The sequence below is a fragment of the Corvus kubaryi genome, unplaced genomic scaffold, assembly GCF_017639235.1.
Source record: "Corvus kubaryi isolate FWS band 111438036 unplaced genomic scaffold, C.kubaryi_AGA036_p1.0 37396, whole genome shotgun sequence".
Taxonomy (NCBI): Eukaryota; Metazoa; Chordata; class Aves; order Passeriformes; family Corvidae; genus Corvus; species Corvus kubaryi.
The window spans coordinates 18,421,020-18,443,670 of record NW_024581135.1 but is presented as its reverse complement, the minus strand read 5'-3'; the positions used below and the strand labels follow the sequence as shown (position 1 = coordinate 18,443,670).

Below are 22,651 nucleotides of genomic sequence, written 5' to 3'. Positions count from 1 at the left end.
CAACACATCTAGAGGAATGTATTCCTCTAGGAATAGACAAGGGTGAAGAAAGATATAGCAATACACTGATTTTTAACAAATCAGTGTAATATATTTTTAATATATTTTAATGTAACTAGAGGACTGCAGTTAGACTGTCTCCTTAGTGCTGTAGTTATATGGAAGAAACCAGATGGTTGCCATCACCTTATTCCTACCAACAGTCTCATAAGATGTTTTGCACTTCTGTATTGCAAACAAAAAACTTCACTGTTATGTATTATTGGAAGACTGAAGAATTATGACTCTTTTCCACAGCTTATTAAAAGCCATGAATCAGCAGCTCTCTAACTTCTGAAATTGTGTACCCTTTTTTCCTACCCCATACCAGGGTATTTTCCAAGGAGTGGAGAGATAGAAGCAGAGACTCCTACTGACATCTGCACATGGGGCTCATCTGTTTACCTGCCTGTCCATCCCAGTCACAGCCCCCAGTCAGGCTGGAAAGCCCCCAGCCCTGAGAGGTGCAGGGGGAAGACACTGGTGGGGGGGGAAGACACCTGCCAACGCCCCCAGGCACCACCTCCTCCACTGCTGGGATAAAGTTCTGCAGCTGCTTCTGGTGCCCCACCCTTTTTCACCTCAAGCTGTATTTTCTTCACTTCTCCCTGAAAATAAGCACCATTCATCTATTTGTGAATTTTTGAAAAATCAGAAGATATTCGCAACTCCTTCCATATTTGAAAAATTCAGGTTTTATCATACTCAGTCATCATTCATTTCTTGTATCTTGGTACCAGATGTCATTATTGGCCCATCCGACTCCCAAATCCCATGATAAGTAATTTTCCAAAGGGGAAAATTAGTATTTCCACTAGCAGTCCAATGTATGCTTAAAAGAATCACCTAAGCTTCATATGTATAAGAATAAATTATAACTGATGAAATAGGTAAGCAAGAGCAGAAGTATTGCTGTCAGACTGAAACAAAGCTTTCCTGACTTGCTTTCTCATACATCCAAGGCACTATGCAGAAGCACTGCTCATTTGCCTTTCAACATCCTCATTTTCCAAGCTGGGCAGGGGAGCTACAGCAGCGTGAAACCTGTGGGAGCCACAGCACTTCCTTCCGTATCTTTAGTGGCTGAAACAGAATCCAAACCTGCACCTAAGAAAAGCACCTGCTGAAGCTGTATTCATCCATCAAATGCAAAACCTGCTTCCTTATTTCATACAATCCTGATAGGAATGACATTTTAAGCTCATCATGTTTTTCTAACGTTTTTTACCCCGAAAACTGGTAGTTCTTTGATTACAAAACTTAAATGATCTCAGTTCTGGCTGAACTCCAAGACATAAACACTTTCTTCTGCTGTCTCAGCTATTCTCCTGATGTCAAAGATACATTAAAATAAATGTGAACCATATGGCTCCCCAGCAGATTACTCATACTCCTGCATCAATGAGGGCAAAGCAATTCATTGTCACCAGTGCAGAAATATCTTAGGCATGTGAAAACTTCAAAAGGCTGTAAAAAACATGTGTGAAGCAGCCTTTTGGATTAAAGCTCTGTATTAGACAAGAGGAAATGCTGCATTTCTTACACTCTACTGATGCCACGAAGATTTTTTGCCTTTTCTTTTATACCTGTTATACCTTTTTACAACTTCTGTACTCTTAGTGCTGTTTGCCTACATTCTTGGACTTGTTTTTGGTCAGCTAGGAGACTAAACATTTTAGAAGCTTTGTAGTTAGGGATCCGTGTGCCCCGGAGCCCAAGGTCCTCTCCAGAACACATTCTGTAAACCAAGATAGAACCATCCAGGGGAAGGTTCCTTGGGGAGGGGGGCTCACTCAAGCCTCTCATTGGGGAATTTTTGATAGATATGCTAATTAGTAAGATCTATAATGTTATACCAGATCTTTTGGAGGTGTGCATTGTGGTGTGCATTGAGGTGCATTCAACCTGGATGTAGTGCACCTAAGGATCCTTAAATACCAAGCTAAAATCCCTTTTTCCCTTCTAACCGTGTTTGACTTGATTTTAAGACCAGGAAAAGGCATCACTACTACCCATTTGTTTGCTTTTTACCTACTCAGTGTCATATAAACTATTATAAGAAGGATCAGCACCACTGTCCACCTACTCCATGACTTTCCCATGCAGTGTTTCATCAAGACCAACACTACAGAACGGCAAAGCCTAATCCATCCTGGTAATCCAGGTCAAAACACTGCTGACAAAAGCCAGCTTGCTTCCCAACCCTTGTAGAAAACAAAGTCTAGGTAAAGGTTGTATCCAGAAATTGCTTCTACCTCTTTCTCTTGCCTCTCCTTCTATCCCATTGTCTTCCAAAAGGTATTTTTTAAGAGTTTCCATACACTCAATTTACAAGTTTCCAACCCTGAATGATAGAACACTTTTCCTACATGCTGGAAATCCACATTAAGGGGAAATGCTGTGACATAAAATACACCCTCCAAAAGAAACATGTAGGCTTGAGGACAAGGGAGGTATTTTCTATAACAAATTTGAATCTGGAAGTCTTGAAGGGAACTGCATACTCAGTTGTAGATTAATGGAAATTTGAGAGAAGAGGGACAATGCTGGTGAACAACAACACCTATGCAGAGCACTTCATTGGTCTATCCTTCTAGTACTTTCCTTTAGGGTAAAGCCAAAGCTAAATTCACCTCACGGGAAGAGCTGGATGGGAATGCTTGCCTAATGCTAGATTTATTTAAGTCACATTTGAAAATGTTTTTGACAATTACTAGCTTACAGACAAGTCTGACATGAATAGAGAGGATTTTAATTTGTATTTTAAGCATTTTACGTCACTGTTAAGAGTTTTGTCTGAAATCTCATACAAATTTTTAATCATCGGGATGCACGCTAGAAGCTGGAACTTGACCACTAAAATCTCAGTGAAAGCTTTGTGTTTATTTCCTCAGCATCCTCTACCTTCAGAATGCTTTTTTGTGACATTCACCATACTAGTCCAGTTTCTCTATTCTGCAAATATCATCAGCCTGTGGGGAGGAGTGGAGATGGTTAAGTGCTCTCTGCCTCACCATTTCCTCTAAATGCCAGCTGCTGTTCCATAGATGATTATTCCTGACCTTGGCCCCGGCTTTGTGAGGAGGAAAGTCCTACCAGGGATCCTTGCAGGAACACCCATGCATAACAATTGCATTTGCTGAGCTCTCCTATGACACTACAGGCAATCCTTTGTCCCATCCTATGTGTGACTTCTGTGAATGGCCATTTCATACTAATACAGCTACCCATTCAGCTGTCTGTGACCTTGCATTTGCAACATATTTTGTATATCTATCATGAACATCTTCCAACAAAAAAATTTTGTTTGATGTTTTCTAAGCCAACAAAAACATCATGTAAGGCAAAAACTCTCTCTGGTTGTATTGTGTGCAAAATGCACTAATTTATAACAGAGAACTTTTTTAAAAATATAGAAGCATAATTGGCTGCACAAATCATTCTAAAAACTAGTGGGAGCCTGCCTCATAACTCCTCTTTTCAATTTTTAACAATTCTCCCTACAGTAGTCCTTATTCCAGATGAAAATTCTGCATGAGTTTGAGCAAAGACACTGCACTACATTTCACTGAATTTATTTGCATTTCTTGTTTTTTAATGCTCAGATGAGCTGACTTATTTTAAAATCAAATACAAGAACCTCTCAACCTGTTAGCATTTCATAACATCAGTCAACAAATAGCAATAAGAACATATTCCTCATTAACAAGGAAATTCCAAGCCTGGTTGCTGGCAACATAAGTAACTGCATGATAATGCCATCAAAAAATGAATGTCTGCATTTAGCTACCCATGTTTCCCCATAGTAAACCAGCACCACCACTTCTAGCCCATTTAGGTTTCTATCATTAACCAGCAATTAAACACACAGCTTAAGTTCAAAGCTCAGGCAGTGTCTTGTGCTATTGACCTTACACCAAATAAAACTTTATTTTCTTCTATGAAGATAACTCAGGAGAAGCAACACCTTCCTAAGGATTTCATACCTTCTTTCAAGTTATGCATGGCCACATAGATAAGGCAATCTCAGTATGTTAGCAACTCTAGAAAATTCAAACAGTGCTTTACAGGGCATATTGAAGGAACTCCAACAGGCATGTATTTGTGTTTTCAAATTCCTCATTATCTTTAACAGCAAAATCAAAAGATGGTAAGAGCACTTAGAGATCAAAGGGTTTTCTCAGAGCCCTCAGTGACCTGCCCCATTCCTAATGAACCTAAGGCATCCAACACTCTAAAGACAGGACCCTAATTAGTGGAATGATGGGACCTATGATTATGGCTGCAGGATAACCTCACCCATGACAGTGATAATGTTAATGGAAATAGAGAGATAACTGATGGAGGATATCAGCCAGACTGTGTGATGGCACCACCTCCTGTTGGTGACGATCACCTTATCAGATAAGCTGCTGCTGTCGATCTCAAGTGACTCTGAATGCGAGGAAGAGAACTCGTAAAGTTTCAGCTACACAACACTGAAGTTGAAGTGGCAGAGGAAAGCAGCAGCTCCTTATGTTTCTTAGGAGATGCATCTGCAATTAATGTGCTATGGGGAGTTATTACCAGCACCAAAGTGCAAAAGACAGGACTTCACAAGGTTTCCACAGCTCTTTCAATTGCATGTGATTCTGTAACTTAAATTTTAAATCAGAAAAAAAGATCAAGCATTTAGAGGCAGGTACCTCACCAAAGCAGGAAGAATCACAGAATCATCAAATTACTAATGTTGGAAAAGACCTCCAAGATCATCAAATACAATTTTTGAGCGAATACTACCATGCCCTTTAAACCATATCATGAAGTGCCATGTCTACTTGTTTTCTGAATACTTCCAGGGATGGCGACTCCTCCACTTCCCTCAGGAGCCTGTTCCAATGCTTAACTACTCTTTCAGTGAAACAATTTTTCCTAATATCCAACCTAAACCTCTCTGGCACACTTTGAGGTCATTTCCCCTTGTCTATGAGAAGACTGACCCCCCACCTTGCCACAACCTTTCATGGAGCTGTAGAGAGCAGTAATGTCTCCCTGAGCCTCCTCTTCCCCACTTAACACCCCCAGCTCCCTCAGCCGCTCCTCATAGGATTTATGTTCCAGACCCTTTACCAGCTTCATTACCCTTCCCTGGAAGGGCACATATTCCCCCACACCTGAGCTGGAATGTGGAACCCAGTGTTCCTCAGTGCACACAACATGGGAATGGTCAGGGTGTTGAACTGACATCCTGAACAGCAATTCCAGGTTTTTCAGCTTGCTGGGGAGCAGACGAAACACAGCAGTGGAGTGCCAGAACTGAACAGGGCAATTTAAAGGAGCTCAAATGGCATTGTGAGTGCTCCAGCCCTGTATTCCAGGTATTCCTAAATCCTGACTAATACTGTATATGCATGCTTGGACTGCTACTTGAAGATGAACATCCTTCTTTCTGATATGAAGGCAGGGCTGTGAAATGGGACAGCTATGTGGACTAGCTAGTAATATGCTTTGGCATCCATTAAAGTAAATCTGCAATGACTAATGACCTGCTGAATCAAACTGAAATCGCTTCAATAGACTGAGAAAGGTAAGTAAAAAACACAACAGGGATTATATCTGCTAGTAGTAATGAAGGCACTTCATCACCATTTGCTAAGAGATTTAAAAATGTGCACATCTGTAAAAATACACAGACCTAATCAAGAAAATGCTAATGGTGAAAGTTGTCTATTCTGTATGGACTTCAATTTTTATTTACTGACTCAGATGCCTGCAACTTAGGCTAGGGATTTATTCCATTCCTGTTGTTGCTGTCTTTATTTGTTTAAATGGATATATTGTTGAAGAAACTCTGTACTTATCCCCGTGTAATAGTCACAAGCAACAGCACTTAGGGCCATCTCAGTCATGTGTTTTCTGCCATCACACTACAGGGTTAATTGCTGAGAACAAAGTTATCTTCTGGTAGCTCTGCCCCACCTCAATGATCCACAGCCCCTGTGTGCCTCACTTACCCGGCAGGTTAAACTGACTTTAATGGAGCAGGATCCTTGCTAGGCTCCTGTTTATCTGACCCAATACGTATCATTTCAAGGGCTGTGTAAATACAGGGATGCACCAGTTGTGCTAGATGGGTTTATATGCAAACTGCCTGCTTGCTAAAGTGCTGAAGGGGTTGTAGTTACAAGCAATTTAGAATTATCTCTTTGTCAGGTCAATTAGAAAGAAAAAATAAGACTTAGAGGACCATGTTAGCATTTTTTTTTTTTTAATTCTCAACTTAAGAATTAATATATAGACCTTGATGTTGACTACAGGTCACACAACCCTCTCCCTCTTTTCCAGTCAGTAAAAGAGAGTTTATAGTGAACTTTGTATTCACCTATATGAAAACAGACCAGAAAAAAGACAGTACACAGGACCTGACAGTGTCTCACTAAATAGAACAGAAAATGGTGTAACATATCAGGAAATAGCTTAGGAAGATAACCTCCATCAAGGAGGTATTCAGGCATGTACCAGAGGCAAGGAATCTCACCAGCCTTTTTTCAGCACTGGCTCTTTTCAGTCTGCTCACTGAAAAAGTCTCAAAGACCTCATCCTTAAAAATATAGATTCAAATATTCAACTTAGAAAAGCTCTTGTCCTTTGCCTTTTATTATGGAAGATGAATGAGTTTAAAGCATGAACAAAATACCTTCCAATGTACACTGTTAAGAGTTTTGTTAATGCACATTACATGTGCATGTAATTTTCAGGTGAGTATCACTTAGTAGCTCTTAAGTAATACTGGGGTTCTGTATTTGATTTCTTGGAATTTAGGCTGGTGCATCTATATTAAAGACAATACTTTTTAAAAAATAGTATCAATGCACACACAAGCTATTTACTCTTTTTATTTCTGTATCACCAATGGATATAAACATATGTATTTTAAAAAAATGTAATATGTACAATTTCTGTATCTGGGAGTGCTCACACAGATAAACACTTACTACTCTGGCCACAAATATCTCAGTCAGATAAATCATTAATCATAACACTGAATACTGCAATTTCTCTTACAGAAAGGGAAGTTTCTTTAAACTAAATTATTTACTACATCAACTACAATTAAAGCTTATTGTTATATACATGTACTACAACTTCCAAGTTTCTCCCCTGAATCATTCCATTTCACTGTATCATCTGTGTATTCACAATAAAATTATGGTCTTCTGTGTGGGTGGGAACAACTGTTTCATGTAAAAAGCCTGTTTTCAGTCTATGATGAATGATCAACTAACTTCTTCAACAGATGCAAATGTTCAAGTATCAGCATGCAGATAATATTGTCACCAAGACATTTCTAAATACTACCAAAGAGGTTTACTGGGTCGCTTACTCCTTTGTGGCATTTGAATAAAATAGGTCCCTGACTAGAGCTGCATCTTAAATATCATATAGCACCTCAAGAGTGTCCATTTGAAAAGTTATGCCTGTCCCTCCTGTGCACAGCAACATTCCCAACTAGAGCAAAGAGGATTCAGACCCCCACATCCAAAGGGATTCGGACCTTCACTGCCCACTCAAGATGAACAGCAGCATTTGGTAGACAAGTCAGTTATAAGAACATTTGTATCACATGCTACAAACAGGATCTCTAGGCACAATCCAAACCACTCAGTTACATGGACCACATTCTGTATGGGCAGTAACGAGGAGCCTCACCTACTCCTTGGCTCACAGTTTTAAGTAATAACTCCGTACGGGAGATCTAACTGCAAAAGAGTTGAAGGAGGCAAACCCCTGCTTTTTAGAACATGCATTTCACTACTAATAAACAATATAACCACCTAAAACAAGTATCATAAACTGCAAATATAAACTGTAAATTTATCACTCCCAGAAATATATGCTGCAAATGTAGCTTTGCTAACTTAAGACCAAATTCTTATTTGTAAACAAAACCATTGTGAGGGACAGAGATATCCTCTGCTACCTGAAAAAGAGAAACTACTGAAATAATGTGTACCACACACAATATTCATCAGTTTCAAATAAAAGAAAGCTTACACTGTTTTTAGAGGAGAACTCTCACCAATACTGTATTACAGAGAGTTGACAGCTGCAATACATTTAGCTAAGGAAAATAAACAAACTGAGCTAAAGCACTTTCCCTACAGTACCTGTTTGAAATGTTTTGAACACAACTCCCAGCTTCAACTACAAACAACTACATAATTCAAATAGCAAATAGGTAGGAGCTTCCCAGAGACTTCAAACTTTAACAAATAGCCAAACAGGCAAGAAGTCAAAAGAATGTAAGTTTATTTTACTAAGTCACTTTGAGCAAGTCACAAACTGAACATCATAGTCTGTTTCATGATCTGTTCAATTGAAAATCATCATGCTTATCTAACCACAAAATTTATTTTATTTTGAGAAACAGGAATAATTCTTTAGGTACATAGAGCTAATACTTACGGGTGAAATGATTAGAAGTGGATGGATTGACACTATCACCACTGTCAGCACTTTCACTGCTAGAAATGTCATCATCTGATTCCCTCACGGAGGAGCAAGGTGAGGAGCCATCAACTTCTTCAAACTTCCTCTTTAAAATTCCACTCATTGCTGCAATGCTGTCACATGTACCTGTAACAGGAACAGAGGCAATGAGGCACTGAAACATCCAGCTGCAGAATATGCAATCATAACCTCCAAAGTAATTTTCATTTCAAAATAGCAGTAAATTGCCACTTCTAGTCTTGAATAATCATTTAATATGAAATTACACATGACTAATTAGGAGACAGTGAAGCCACAGAGAAGAAAAACAAATCTTAAGTCCTACTCTAACTTCACATGTATGGAGATGGTTATTTCACTAGAATAATCTGTAACAGATTGCTTTCAGGTAGTATTTTTCCCACAATGTCAACAGCATCCCTGTCTTCTGGTTATGTTGTGAAGTGTCAAACAAAGAAAAAAATGACTGACTTGGTCCCTCCCTTGGCTGCCACAGGAGGAAGGAATGTTCACAATGAGGGACAAAATTAAGTAAGAAGAAATCATCCTAAACACTACAATTCCCATTGCTAAATATATGTGACATAACCAGTATTCACATCACCCTTCAAGAATTCCATCTGATAATTCCAATATTACAAACAGATAGAAGACAGTGAAGACACAAAGACCACATACTAATTTGTGCTCAATAAATACCTGGATTTCAGAAGTTACCCACACCAGTTAGAGACACCAACTGCCTCCCAAACGCTCTCCTCTCCCAGTTACTGTGAGTTCATGAAAGGCAAGTACCCCTCAATTAACCTGATCTCCTCCTATGACAAGGTGACCTGCCTAGTGGTTGAGGCAAAGGCTGTGCATGTTGTCTACCTGGATTTTACTAAAGCCTTCGACAATGCTTCCTGCAGCCTCCTCATGGAGAAACTGGCTGCTTACATCTTGGGTGGGTGTAAAATCTGGCTGGCTGGATGGCCCAGAGAGTGGTGGGCAATGGAATTAAATCCAGCTGGTGGCTGGTCACTAGTGGTGTTTCCCAGGGCTCAGATGAGGCCAGTCCTGTTTAAATATCTTTATCAGTGATCTGGACAAGGGGATCAAGTGTCACCTCAGTTAGTTTGCAGATGACACTAAGTTGGGCATGAGTCCAAAGAAGGGCAATGAAGCTGGTGAAGGTCTAGAAAGTGACTCATATGAGGAGCAGCTGAGAGAGCTGGGGTGTTCAGTCTGGAGGAAAGGGGAGGGCCTCATCACTCTCTAAAACTCCCTGAAAGGACTTTTTATTCAGGTGGGGGCTGGCCTCTTCTTCCAGGTAACAATTGACAGGACAAGAGGAAATGGCCTCAAGCTATGCCAGGGGAGGTTTAGATTGGATATTGGGAAAGGTTTCTTCAATGAAAGGGCAGCCAAGCATGGGAATACCCAGGAAAGTCACCCCAGAAACACCACTCCTGGAGGTATTTAAAAGACATGTATATGTGGCACCTGGGGACATGGTTTAGTGGTGGACTTGTCAGGTCAGGTCAATGGTTGGACTCAATGATCTTTGAGGTCTTTTCCAATCTTAATTATTCTGTGATACCAAAATTAAGAAATGAAATGCCTACTATGTTCCTGAGGTTGAGTAGAATAGTGTAAAGCTAAGTATTCAAGCAGAAATTGAGCAGCATGTCCTGGTTCTGGCCAGGACAGGGTTAATTTTCACAGTAGCCTGGAGGGGGCATGGCCAGGACACCGAGTTATTCTATACCACCTCACATCATTACTGGGGACAGGGGGAAGGAGTCTTTCTAGGGAGCAGAGGTTCCTAATGGCTCCAATTCCAAGCTGGAGGAAGCAGTGGGGTAGCAAGGCAGAGGGAGCAGTTGGGTGTTGTCTGTTGTGGGTTTCCACAGTGAGCAGTAACATTTCTTTCCTTGTACCCTCTGTCATTAACACTGTTGCCCTAACTGTTCCTTTTCTTCTCTCATTGCCATCTCCAGCAAATTGTTCTTATCTCAACCCATGATCTTCACCTTTGTGCCCCCAGTTCTCCTCTCCAGCCCACTGCAGCAGGGAGGGAGAGTGTGGAAGCGAGTGAGCAGCAGCGTGGTTTGGAGAGTTTCTGTGGGAGCACTAAATTGGGGAGTACCCCTCCTACACCGTGACAGAGCACAGGTGGAAGTATTGCAGGCAATTAACTAACTGAGGAGAGATCAAGAACAGCTGGAGCCTGCCCAGGGGACACACAGCTGCCACCATCCCACCTGCAGCACTGCGAAGAGAAACACTCCTACCACTTATCCAGGCAAAAAGTTTGTCTGGGATTGATGACGCACTATACTTGCCAGGGACACGGAACCCAGCACTACAACCTTGACACAGGGCTCTGCCAAATCCCACTGAAAGCAAGAAAAATAAAAAATTCATTTACATTGCTCACGAAAAAGAAATCTCAGAAATTTTAAAATCTCTACAGCTACCTTTAGGACTCATTAATTCTGAACCAGCCATATTCTGCTCCTTCCAGGAAGCTGAACTAGATACTCTCCAGAACTCCCTTCCAACCAACGTTTCTATGGCTCTATGTTTAAAACCCTAGTATATCTGTGAGGAAGCTTGCATAAGCTGGGCTAAATGGCTACTAAAGAAGACAAGGTTACAGCAGAGATTCCAGCACTGGCCAAAACATTTAACAATTAGCACATTTCAGGGTTTTGGCTCAGGCCACTTTCCGCTCTCCTGGATAAACGCAGGATGAAGCAGGTGCCAGAACCATTCCCAGCAGGCAGGCTGGATGAGGGCACCTGGGTTTTGGCAGAGGCCTGACAGCTTAGCCATTGTGGACAAGAGCTGCACCCTGCCACTTGGCAGCAGAAGCCAGAGAATGCTGTCCCCAGCACACATCGTTCTTATCTTTTTTTTCAGTTAGTTCAGAGGCAGTCTCAGGGATGTAGCCTCTATGCTCTGACCCTGTAAGCACAGCACTTCAGCAGGTTCTCTGCTATCTTTGCTCACACTTGGTCTCATACTAAGTAGTTTCAATGTGTCCTATGCATTCTATAGCTCCCCTCAAGCCCCAACACCAGTTTCTTTCCTGTAAAAAACAAATGACTGTGTGAAGGGATTTGCAACCTTTTGGCCTGGTATGAAGTTGTAACAGGATAAAGGTGGGTATATGAGGATGAGAACTACCAAAAAAAAGGAAAAAGAAACAAAGAAAAAGTAGGACTCACCAGTCTCCAGAGTCTGTAAGACTAATTCAAAATCATAATTCAGCAAACACTGAAGTCTATCTATATGAAATTCAGGGGTTGAGGTGGCAAGAAAGCAGTGGTTTCTTCCCAGTGCAACACAAATTTAATTCTAATTACTTGTTTTGATTTGCTGACAAAGCATTTTACCTTGCCTGCCAGCTCCTAAGCACAGTGGGAGTGAGTTATGAGCAGATTTAAACTTACCTTTGTAAGTCAAAACTAGAAATTGCATTTACATTATACAACATTTTTATGATACTATTTAATTATGAGGACTAGAACAAAAATGTTATAAGGGAGTTCATTCACTTCTTAAGAATCAAAAGCTCTAAGAAGAACACATGCAATTTACCAAGTTTAATATACTGTCTCCAGCAGTAGTCACTATTTAATGCTTCAATGGAACGCAATGGGAAGCAAAATCCAGCCAAAACCACTGCAGATACACAGCTCTGCTTCCTCATCCTTGCAGTCAATTTCCCCTAAGCACAAGACTGAAAAGTTGCTGTATGACAGTGCCCAGCCTCAGAGAAATTCACTTGACTTGGTCTCCTGAGGGAACAAGTTTCTTACTAGTTTTCTGTGAGAAGAAAAAAACCACAACAAAACACATCTTCTGAAACTACAGCCGCACCCCCTTCAAAATTACAGCAGTTTCAATCTCTACAATGCTTTGGACAGTAAACAGCAGCAGAAAGGCACCAGTGTTTAGCAGCATGCTTTACTAGATAGAACTACACAGGTACCCCCCACAAAGTGGAAACAGCTGAACAGAAGTCACTGACATCTTGTAGCTGTATTACAGTGACATTTCCATTTCAGCAGTGATTACATTACATGGGAGGCAGAGTGCATCTGCTGATGCTGTACAGAATTAGGAAATGCCTTTATAGCTGGGGGATGTGCAGGGAGGGAATGGCAATGGAGACACAAATGGAACTGCAGCATTAAGTTCCACATCCCAAAGCTGGGGGGTTTGTCTGATGGCTGCAGTTGCTGGAAAGCACCTTGCAGGTTCCTGCCCACACTGTCAATCTCACAGCTGTGCAACCCTTAACAGCCTGACTCTGGGGAGCTCCCCAAAGCCACACAGCCTCTTGCTGATACTCCACTTTTAATGTGGAAACTTAAAGTGTTCATCTGCAAGAACAAGGAAGAGAAAATGAGTGAGAAACCGTGCAGGTCTGGAAACACTTGCACACTTGTTTACAATTCAGATTCTTCCCAATTCTGAGTTAATAATCCCCAGAACAAGATGAAGATTCCCATCAGAAGGTACAGCTCCTGAGAATAATGTCGGGGGGGAGCACTGGTCCCCCATACAGCCAACGTGTGCCTGCTCTGGGAACTGGTGCCATATTTCCTAGGGCTAGAAAACAAGAACAGAGGGAATGATGTGCCATCTCAACAGGTACACTTTGGCACCTCACAGCTACACCTGCTCAGTCTGCCCCCTGCAAGGGCACAGGGACGTACAAATGGCGGATTACTGCTTGTTGACTGAGCAACAGCTGCTTCCAGTGGAGCAACCAGCACCTTTGAAATTACTCCAACATCCTTGTCTTTGGTCAAAAGGCCTTTTCCTAGAAGGCCCCTCGGACCAAAACCCCTTTCCTAGAAGGCTCTGCCAATCTGTCACCAAACTGCCTTCTTCAAAGGCATGTGAGCTTTTCCAGGGTCTCACTTTCAAGTTTCCCTAGCATAAAGACACTTCTGTACATACCCAAAGTTACAGAGATTTCAGACATCTGAGTAAGTTCCTGTTGAGGTCTCCCTGGGAACTTGGGAAGAACTTCGTGTTCTTCCAAGTAAGGTGTCCAAGAACAAAAGGAAAATCTACTATGAGTGCAAACCATGTTGAGAAGGAAAAGGGACAGAAAGGCTGGGCCAGGCCCAAAGCCATGAGCAATTGTTTATGTACCCAAAGGCTGGTAAATACAGTACAGCACTTGGCTGCTACCTGTGCCCAATCTCTCTGGACTATGAATCTTGGCATTATTTTCTACATAGTAAAATGGTCTCCACTTAAACAAAGGACTAGGATGCTCTCCACTAAGCTATACCTTAGAGGCAGCAGGTACTGAACAACAGATTCAGCTCTCCAGCACCTGGGTGAGTTTCTTAGCTGTTCTATTGTGCATATTAACAAGAGACACATTCAGCAGCAAGAATGTGTACAAGATCTGTACAAGAAAGGTGTTTTGAGAGGAAGAGTGACCTATGCTCTGCTCTTGCAAGGGAAGGTCTATGTACCTGCCCTCAGGAGCAGGTACTGGACTGTGACTGCAGAGCACAGGGAACTCCAAGAGCATGAGCTATGGATCCATGCTGAAGGGTAACCACATGGACACTGGGATTAAAACATTTATCTCTCAAGCATCTAACCTCCAACGGTCTCGCTTCTTATTTCATTATGTGACTTAGAGACTAATCCTGAAACCTTACTCAGAAGTAGAAGACCTGTAGTCCTCAATGGCCACAGCCAATCCTCAGTACAAGAGAAAAACCATTCCTGCTCAAAGAGCCATTGGAAGGACACAGAATTTTACAGCCATCTTGACACTGCTCGGAAACACACACTCCTCCCTACACTATGCACCTCTGCATCAGTAAACTAGCTCTGCTGGCCCTGTAATTGTGCCTTGTCTTCAAATACAATGGGATTCTGATTGATTCTAAAACACTCTAAAAGGAAATGTTTGATACACAAAGCAGATGTATTAAATGATAGGATGTCTGGGGGAATGATAGTTTGGCTTATTAATTTTCAAAATTCTTTTCCTGAACATAAATTTCTACCCTCTCCCCTTCAAAAAAAGGCAACTGAATTCCTTTAATTTATCTTCTGAGCACCTTAAAATCAACTTTTCTCTCTAAACAGCCTTAATAGCATCTTTAAAGCATTACGTTTGCATATCACAGTTAATGCAACATCAAGATTACAATTTCAACATTTAGTCAGAACTTTCCTGTGAGGAAATATATCTTGTATTACACAGTGCTTGTTTTAAATGAGAAAGCATGAACTCTTGGGATTAGAGTTACACAGTATTTAGTTCTACAAGCTTTCTTTCAAAAATATTTCCAGGCATTATGACTTCAAATGCAGAGGAAGTGTAGTGAAAGTGTCAACAATGAGACTGCCAAGGGCATGGTCGAAAGAAATGGCTACAACAATTTAAATGGCTAAACAAATATAGGCTAAAAGTCAAGTCAAGGGTAAAGATATAAATTCATACTGCCTCTGGCAGGAATCAATTATGCTGGCTATTCTGACCTCTAAATGGGTTCTTCTGGAGAGGGAACATGAAAAGCTTGCTCTCACTTTCTCACTTTTTACCCATTTTCTCTCACCTTCATTACAAGTTTCGTATGTATGTTTCACATCTTTAAACTTGGCAAAAATATTCAAAAAGGAGAAAGAGATAAACTGTTTTATCTGCGTTAAAACCAACGATAGTTGAAAATTTTGCAACTACAGTGGTTGAAAAGCATTCTCACTCCAAAGAACATTACTGAAAACACTAGAAATTCTAAGTAGAGACACTCTGAGAAATGTCAAAGATGTGCCTAAAAACATAAAGAATTGCCTAAATTAGTCAGTTTTTGAAAATGGCTACAGAAACTGAGTAACAGCACAATGGAAGAGGCAAAACTGAAAAAGAAAAATACATGAGAAGGGATTGAAGCAAAAGGTTATGAAAATATTCCTTTCCTACAGAAGTGGGACTCTGAGACAAAAACACTGAGTTTCAAATTTCCATCACTGTTTAAGAGAAATGTAAATTAAATAGCAAAGCCATGCTCTGTCATGATCACTGGAGGCCAGTTATAAAGGAGAAGGTATACAAAGCAGATATTAAAAAATACAGGTGTCCTCAAAGTTGAGTGTTACTATTTAGTGGTGCTCATCTACGTGATGCACCTGATCATATAGCTAAAGTTTTGCATTAGCTCAGCTCACTTTGAACAAGCAGCAAAAGCAGATCAGCTGTACTAATTTACACAGCTTCTGAGCAGAACTAATCTGCAGAGCAGAACACTGCCCTAACCCAGACCATTTTTAGTACCCCTGTGAAATACGTCTTTAGCTTCAACAGGCATCTTGGAAGTGTAAATACACATTGCTTTGTATTTATCAAAATAAATACACAGTAGAGGGTCATATGATGGAAAAATTATGCTATTTAGTAATTATTCATTATTTAACTGCAAATTTTGTTGCTCTTCTAACCTAGGTGTTCTTTTGTCATACACTGGTACAATTTAATCATGTATATACATTTAACAGACATGTTTACTATGGTTTACCAAATATTGGCAGTAAGAATTCATCACAGAGGTGGCATGAAAAAGGGTCTTAGCTTATTATGCACCAAATCCTGTGATATTAAAGACCTGCCTGTGCACAGCCAGCAGCCATTTGTGTTTCAGTACTGCTGCAGCGTTTAACCATAGACATGCTCAGCACGTTCCCTAATGGACACTGTTTCAACTTTCCCCAGTTCAGTGTTCAAATTCCAGCCTGGCAGATGATTTCGTGCAACCTCATGCCTTTGCCTTGTCACATCCACCCAAAAAGGCACAGCTACAGGAATACCTTCTCCTATTCCTATGCAAGCAGTGACAGATCTGGGAGACTCCAGCAGTCTCCAGGTTCAGTGAGGGAACACAGGAAAAACAGTGTGGAGCCCTGATACTTCAACAGTCAGATCATACTCTTCCAACTTGAATAACAAGACATTCAAAATTTATGGTATGAGCTTGGTTCTTTGCATCCAACAACTCATAAGCAACCAATCAAAAGATTTTGGGCTGATGGGCTTTTTATTTTTTTCCTTTTTTTTTTTCTTCTCTCCTTTTTATTAAACACCAAAAGCATAAAAATCTCCCATAACAGCTTGTTTTTATCTTTTTAATAAATGCTGACATTAGAAAGAACATAATTAACCCAATTCTCTAATAAAATCACCGTGCTGTGCACATTTTTAAGACACCAAGTAAATATTTGGCACAGCTCTTTGCAGTCATGTAAAGTTACAGACTGGCTTCTCTGGAAGCCGAAACTCTGTTGCTATTTTGTACTATAAAGCTGAAATAAAATGGTAGAAGGTAAACAGCAGCTAGGAAATCACCAGAAAACCTATTATTTTTGCCAGCAGAAATGTCTGACGAAGAATGAAACAGGCCCCTAAAAACAAGAACAATTTTGGTCAGCAGGAGCCAACATTCAATTGCCACCAATGAAATGAACATAGCTCCATGGGCATGACAGTAAAATCATGACTTCAATCAAGGCTTGGCCTCAAGTAAAGCCAAAATTAGTAAAAATACGTTTAAGTGCATTTTTCTTCCTAGAGAATAAAGTCAATAAAACTATTTGTACTGGAAAATATAAATTATTAATATCTACTGGAAGGCTGTGATGTTTTGAAATTACTATCTTCAAAAATAGCTTTATGGCTATAATAATTCAAGCTTTCTATCTAGATCAAGGACAACACACACAACCAAAATATAATGTTACAATCTGCATTTTTCATGCACACCCAAGACAGTCCTAAGTAGGCATTCAGACCCACAAAAAATGACACAAAAATAAAAGATGCGAAATTGCTATTTGTTTCCAGGATTTGTTTTTTGACTTCACACCATACATACTGTATCTATTCAACTATGAAAAACGACACATTTATTTTTAAAAAACCTGGAGATTTTTAGAAATAATATTATTTTAAAATTAAACACTGAGGAGGGAAATTCACCAAAAAAATCCCCCGTAACATTCACAACAAATTACTGAATGCAGGAAACATGAATTTATACAGCACAACTGTGAAGTTTTCTTCTGCCACGGACATATATGTAGAGCATTGACAATTCATCTTCTCTTCTAAAAACAGCACAAGGTAAAAATAAGCTACTCAGTTATCAGCTAAAAATGAATTTAATTTCAAGTTTACAAAAAAAAAAAGAGGAAAAAATCTGAGAAACCATTGGAACTTGATTACTTATGGATTTGTTTCCTCTGGATGGATTACCCAAGGCACGGTATGAGGGCTGCTTCACTGATTCTCTTCCCCAGAGTCATGGTGTTTAAGCTTTCCTCTATGTGGTTTCTTTGATAATCAGGGTCTTAGAGTGCAAATTGTTTTTTACTGGTGTGAACTAGCAATCTCTCTTTCCCATCTCACCACCCATTTCCACAATACTTGAAGAACATTGACTGCTTCTGCTTCAAGCTCAGCTGATATAAGCTAACAGGTTAAAAAAATTAATTAGGAAAACATGATAGACATATTGAACAATATGATGGGCACAGAGAAAGCATAACTGCATAAACCTAATTTCCTTAAGAAATGAGTCAAAAAGACCAGCTACACTTAAGATTTCAAAGTCCCAGATTTGGTGACCATGGTATCACAGAATGAGATGTTTTTATGAAGATGGACAAAATATGTGTAATCAATAAACATTTCTCTATAAGCCAGTGTAATTTCAATAACTGAAAACATCAAAAAGGATTTTTAAAGCATATATTCAATTACACACAAAATTTCCAATAGTAATGTCATATTTGTGGCCAGGAAAAATTACCCACAGGTCTTTATTCACCTGTACATGTGTACCCGTGTACAATCAACACAAAGGCACCCAAAGGAAGGGCCTATGGTGTTAACATGACAGACCACAGTAAGACTAACTTAAAATTACATTCCAGGTTGTGTTAAAATTGGATGTTGACTCTCTTCACTTTTTTTTCATACTAAAGAAAATCGGGAGTTTATGCCTGTAGTGACTTGTATACTAATAAACATGTCTATGAATTCTTTTCAGTTCACTTTATAATTCAAAGCTTAAAATTTTACTAGAAAGCTGACAGAAAAGCTGAAGGTCTAATAATAAGTATGTACCCATCCAATTCCCAAGGCACTCCAGTCACTGAGACAGTGATGAATAGAAGCTGAGCAGCGAGCCCACTCCCACCTCATTGCCTGACTTGTAAGCACCTTACGACCGACCATTCAGCACCACTTCAGCCAGGGGAGTCTGCTGGCTCAAAATTAATTATCTGCCCTACACTCTCCTGAAAAGCACTGCTGCGAAGGTATGTGGTTTACAGTTCCAACCTGAGGTTGTTTTTTTTTTTTAATTTGATATATTTAGCTTTCTTAAATCTCTGTTCACTCTGTCTTTTCCAAAGAAGCTGAGATAAGAAGGTTAATACTGTGCAATTTTCACTTTTCCCTTTTATTGTAGAAAGATGTTTGTTTAGAAAGAAGAGTGGGTGAGGAGGGCATAATAGTAAACAACTGAGAAACTTAATTGAAAGCTACAAAGTTAAAACTCTGGCTACTCTGAAAGTGAATGCTTCTATAAAGGCTCTGGTATAACAGAGGCGCAAAACAATGGCAACTCTGCAAGTCAATTCCCCCCTAAGTCGTGGGGTTTCCCTCCCTACCCCCAAAATAAAATATTTAAAGGACAAAAATGTTTGCTTGAGAATAGCCTGCTCAGCTGTCACAGCTCATGTTGGAAGTAAGCAGTGCTATCATCTGTTGTCCACACTAAAAACAATTAACAAATACATTTTGTGGTTTCAACATTTCTTGTTTACCCTGTTACCCCCCCACAAATAGCATTTCCTAGAGATGGCTATCGCTTAGGAAGTGCAATTAAAAACATCTGTAATCCAACTTCCTTTTTAACATATTCATGATACATTAAAAGCAGACTGTTCAATAACAACAAAGAACAGATTTTAAATCACTGAGCAGTTCATCATCAAATTCATATCCCTATTCAAAAAACCCAACCTCCTCCTGAAGCCACCACCATGTCAGGCTATTTCACCCTCCCAGAAGGATCAGCCGGCTGCCTCTCAGGTGGGATGTGCCCGCAGACACCGCACAGCCCTGACCCCCCTCAAAGGCAGCCCGGGGAGATGTGTTTGCAATGGAAGCCTTCTTGCCCGAGCTGGGATCCCCAGCAGGGAGGGCCGGGGCCGGTCTGTGGCCCTGCCCCTCCACAGCTCCCTCGGTGTGCGGCAGCGGCCGCAGAGGCCCCGCGGCAGCCCCGGCACCAGAGCGCGGCTCGGGCCCAGCGCGCAGCCTTACCCCGCCAGCAGCACCGACGCGAAACACCGCTTATTTACAGGCATGCACAGAAATGATTTGCCAGAATTAAATAAATAAATGTAATGAAGGGGCAGCATGCTAATGAGAGCTACAAATACCACAGAGGCTTATTTACTCCGCAGCCTTCCCCTACACAATGGTAGCATTCCTTGCATTTCCTCATCAAAATCCAACAGCCTACGTGAGATGCTGAAGCTACAATCGCTAAATGATGTTGTAGTTCCTGCCCGTATCCCTCAGAACGACTGATGAGGGTCAGGCTCCATACTATGCAGCCCACATTTCCTACTTCACATTAGACAATAGAATAAATATGTAAATCCCTACTGCTTATGAAAGAGCAGGATACAAACCAGCCTCAAAATAAATCAGGACTTCAAGTTACATATTCCATGACATTATTTAAGTACTACCCAAAAGCCACGTATCTTTTAATCCGCAAGCCTAAATGCAAACTGTCCAATGAATTTTGATGCTAGATTTTAAGAAGTATCCTTGCTTATATTTTTTCCATTTAAGCATAGAAAAACCTTAAAAAACTCAAGTATCTCCTCTTCCTTTTATCCTTAACTTCACAATATGTAACTTGTCTACTTACATACATTAAGTGAGTTTTCCATCAAAATGTTATGGTGATACATGCTTTTATTCCTTTTCCCACTTTCCCTATTTCATTGTGGAAAAATTATACGAAGTGATGGAAAACTGAAGCAGAGGTGCTGAAAATGCAAACCTCTTTTGTTAGGGTGGGGAATAAGACTAGAGATAGGGGAGCTGTAGGAGAGAACCATATGCAAATGTTAAGGAAAAAAAAGGCCACAATTTTCCAGTTTGATTTTTCTTTTTTTGGTAGCAATTATTCACATTTCCCATTTATCACAAATTTCACTAGAATACTGTATCCATATCTGTAGAGAGATGGAGAAATTAAAGACATGCTATTTATCTCAGAGCTGTTTAATCTAGTAAATTTTTTTGGCTTCTGTACATTTATAGATGAGTTGTATCTGTCTTTTATCTACATTCAATCCCCTTTCCAAGGTCAAAAAAGCCAACAAAAGAGCAATGAAGCAACAGTGATCAAAACTCACTGGTAGGACTTCAAATGGTATCAGCATTTTAAAGACATGATGGTGTTTGGAGAAGTTTTATTGAGGAAAGGTCGCATCTATAATCCAGTTTTTCTCAGCATATCTGGCTCAGAGCAACGATAAAAAGAGATACTGACAGACTACATGTAAATTTATCTTCAAGGTATCTTTACCAATCTTGCAAAAGGTTATAGCTGCCTCGCTTCAGCCTAGCCTTCCACCTGCTTGTTCAAAGGGAAGACAACTCTAAACTTCAAGGTTCAGTTACTAGAAGTACATTTTAAGAGCAAGTAAGAGTTTTAGATGACACCATCATCTGTTGCTATCTCAGAGAAAATATTTAAGCTGTGGAATTAATTTCCAAAAATTTGCCATTGTGTACTCTAAACCATGACTTACGTGTCTTCAATTAATATTGAACTTAAACTTCATTTAGTCAACTACTGCATCTGTCCAAAGCAAGATGTTTTACAGTAAATGCAAATTCCTCTTTCTGATAAACAAATGAGACCAAAAAAGTAAGACGTGCAGTAAACACTGCACCCTCAAACCAAAACCCTGCACACCAGACTTGGGCTCCCCAGATTCAGAAGTAAATTAAGACAGTACAATTAACACAAAACTTTAGTAACATGAGAGATCAAAATCATGCCTCTGTCTCCAAAATGCCGGACACATACGTAAAGATTTGGTTCTATTTATGATTCTTAAAGAGACTCAATACAATAGCCATCATTCCAATTGCAGCACAAAATGTTTACATAAACCACACTTTCAATAGTTTAGATGGGGTAAAGAAAAGTGTGTCTGAAAATTACCGTAACTTGGTAGCAACACAAACACCTTTCTGCTTCAGGATCTTCTTCTTTAAGATTTCTTAAATAACTTGATACTGGGAGTGGTTTAGAATATTAAGTGCCTGATCCACAGGCAAAACGTTTGGTTTTTAGTTTCCTGCCTATATAAATGGATAAGACAGGTGTACTTCAAAGTTGTGATTCCATTGTAACAGTGGGAATGCTGTTCTGTAGGGATGCCCCTATTGTTATTTCACTGCACACTGTTAATTTTATCTCTGTATGTACTTACTGTAAGTACCTAACTGCCTCATAAATCTAAATTTAAAATCCACTGTACTCATTTTAGACAAATATAGCAATTCTATGATAATTACATGACTGTATACTGCTATATTTTCTCCATTTAAATTAGCATAGAGTGACATGTTCAGTGTTATCCAATCTGATGGTACATACTGAAGGCACTACTGCGATATTACCAGGGTTCTCTGTTAAATAAATAGCTGCACATAAGTACGATGAAAAAGTACTTTTACATATCCTTTCTGATCTATTGTCTAAAACATGAACAGGCCTGCGTTCTGAGATGCCAAGCTGTATCGGGATTTTAATATAAAATTACCTTTTGCAGGAGACCCGTTTTAAAGCAGACACTGCAGAGCACCTTCCCTTAGGTATCAACAACATTTGCAACTGGAAATTCATGCCCTTAAAGCCAAAGCACATTTCCGACTGCCAAAGCGCGCGGGCTGCGCGGCCCCAGCCGCAGCAGAGGCAGCGGAGGCAGCCGCGGCCCCGCCCGGGCCCCGTGTCCGGGCCGCGCTCCCGCGGAGGGGCAGGCGCGGCCGCTCCGGCCC

At 40.3% G+C, this 22,651-nt stretch overlaps 1 protein-coding gene across 7 annotated transcripts in view; it reads right to left on the bottom strand.

Moving 5' to 3' along the window:
* CSRNP3 (cysteine and serine rich nuclear protein 3) overlaps window positions 1-22,651 on the bottom strand; it is a 107,262-nt gene that overhangs the window by 23,573 nt on the left and 61,038 nt on the right. For 6 of the 7 annotated variants that reach the window (XR_006018249.1, XM_042041397.1, XM_042041399.1 and 3 more), the window contains one exon: window positions 8,485-8,655. Coding sequence is in view for 6 of the 7 variants with exons in the window: in XM_042041397.1 (XP_041897331.1) it covers window positions 8,485-8,655 (171 nt within the window). In the remaining variant the exon portion in view is untranslated. Of the gene's footprint in view, window positions 1-8,484; window positions 8,656-22,416; window positions 22,595-22,651 lie in introns of those variants that run through there. The other variant, XM_042041402.1, reaches the window with a different exon arrangement.